General features: G+C 36.9%; 1 protein-coding gene across 1 annotated transcript in view; it reads right to left on the reverse strand.

The window, feature by feature from the left end:
* The window catches only part of NEDD1 (neural precursor cell expressed, developmentally down-regulated 1), a 37064-nt gene that overhangs the window by 12594 nt on the left and 23562 nt on the right, over nucleotides 1–908 (reverse strand). Inside the window, exon 6 of the mRNA XM_012663988.1 lies at nucleotides 38–239. Coding sequence (XP_012519442.1) covers nucleotides 38–239 — 202 coding nt within the window. The remainder of the gene's footprint in view (nucleotides 1–37; nucleotides 240–908) is intronic.

Genomic DNA, 908 nt, shown 5'->3' on the forward strand with positions numbered 1-908 from the left:
TAATAAAATAAAAAATGCTGAAAAGAAAATATTTCACCTTAGTAAGAGCAGTGGAGTACTGAAATGCTATACATTGCACAGATGTCTTGTGAGCACTGATGGTTTTAACTGGTGATTTCAACATCCTTAAATCATACTGATATATTTTCCCACGGGAAGATCCAATAGCCAAAGTGGCTCCATCAGGCATGAAATCCACTGCAGTTAGAGGAGCGTCAGCCACTAAAGTCTTCACTACCCTTTATAAAGGAGAAAAAGTGTATGCAGATATGTTAGTATATAGAGGTGTAAAAACTTATATGAGATAGAAATCACTGTATATCAAAACCAAAGTTACTTAGAATTGGGCAAATAGCATACAGATCCCACATATTTGTTTAAAGCAGAATTTCAGAATTTGACTTAGAGACATTTCTAATAAAATGGTATATGAAGAACTACTAGACATTCCATCCTATTTTTCTATTCACTTCTAAGGTACATTCTAGATCTTCTAGAAGCAACACCTATTTCTTTAAGTAATTATTACTTTGGCAGTGAATGTGACAGAATTCTTGTGTGTTACTACACAAACAGGAGTTCTTGCCTCAGGGTTGAGGAGGCTGTTAAGTATCCACTTTCCATTTATTGACCTGCTTAGGTCTCTGGAGGCCTATGACCTTTCACAGGGGAGCAGCTGCTACTTTATTCTTAGCTGTGCATTTCTTGACCAAAAAGCTAGGAGGAACAGAGTTCATGTGGCTTGATCTTCAAAAGCTAATACAGAAATATGGATACTGATCTGCTGAAGCTGAGCTCTTTGCTGGTGTGTCTGCTAGAAGAGAAGAATGGCTCACTGACTCTTGGGGCTCTCAGTAAATTATTCCAAAAAAAAAGAGAGCAAATAAGTAACAGTGAAAATTCTAGCA

This window comes from Propithecus coquereli, unplaced genomic scaffold (assembly GCF_000956105.1).
Source record: "Propithecus coquereli isolate 6110/MARCELLA unplaced genomic scaffold, Pcoq_1.0 Scaffold85, whole genome shotgun sequence".
Classification (NCBI taxonomy): Eukaryota; Metazoa; Chordata; class Mammalia; order Primates; family Indriidae; genus Propithecus; species Propithecus coquereli.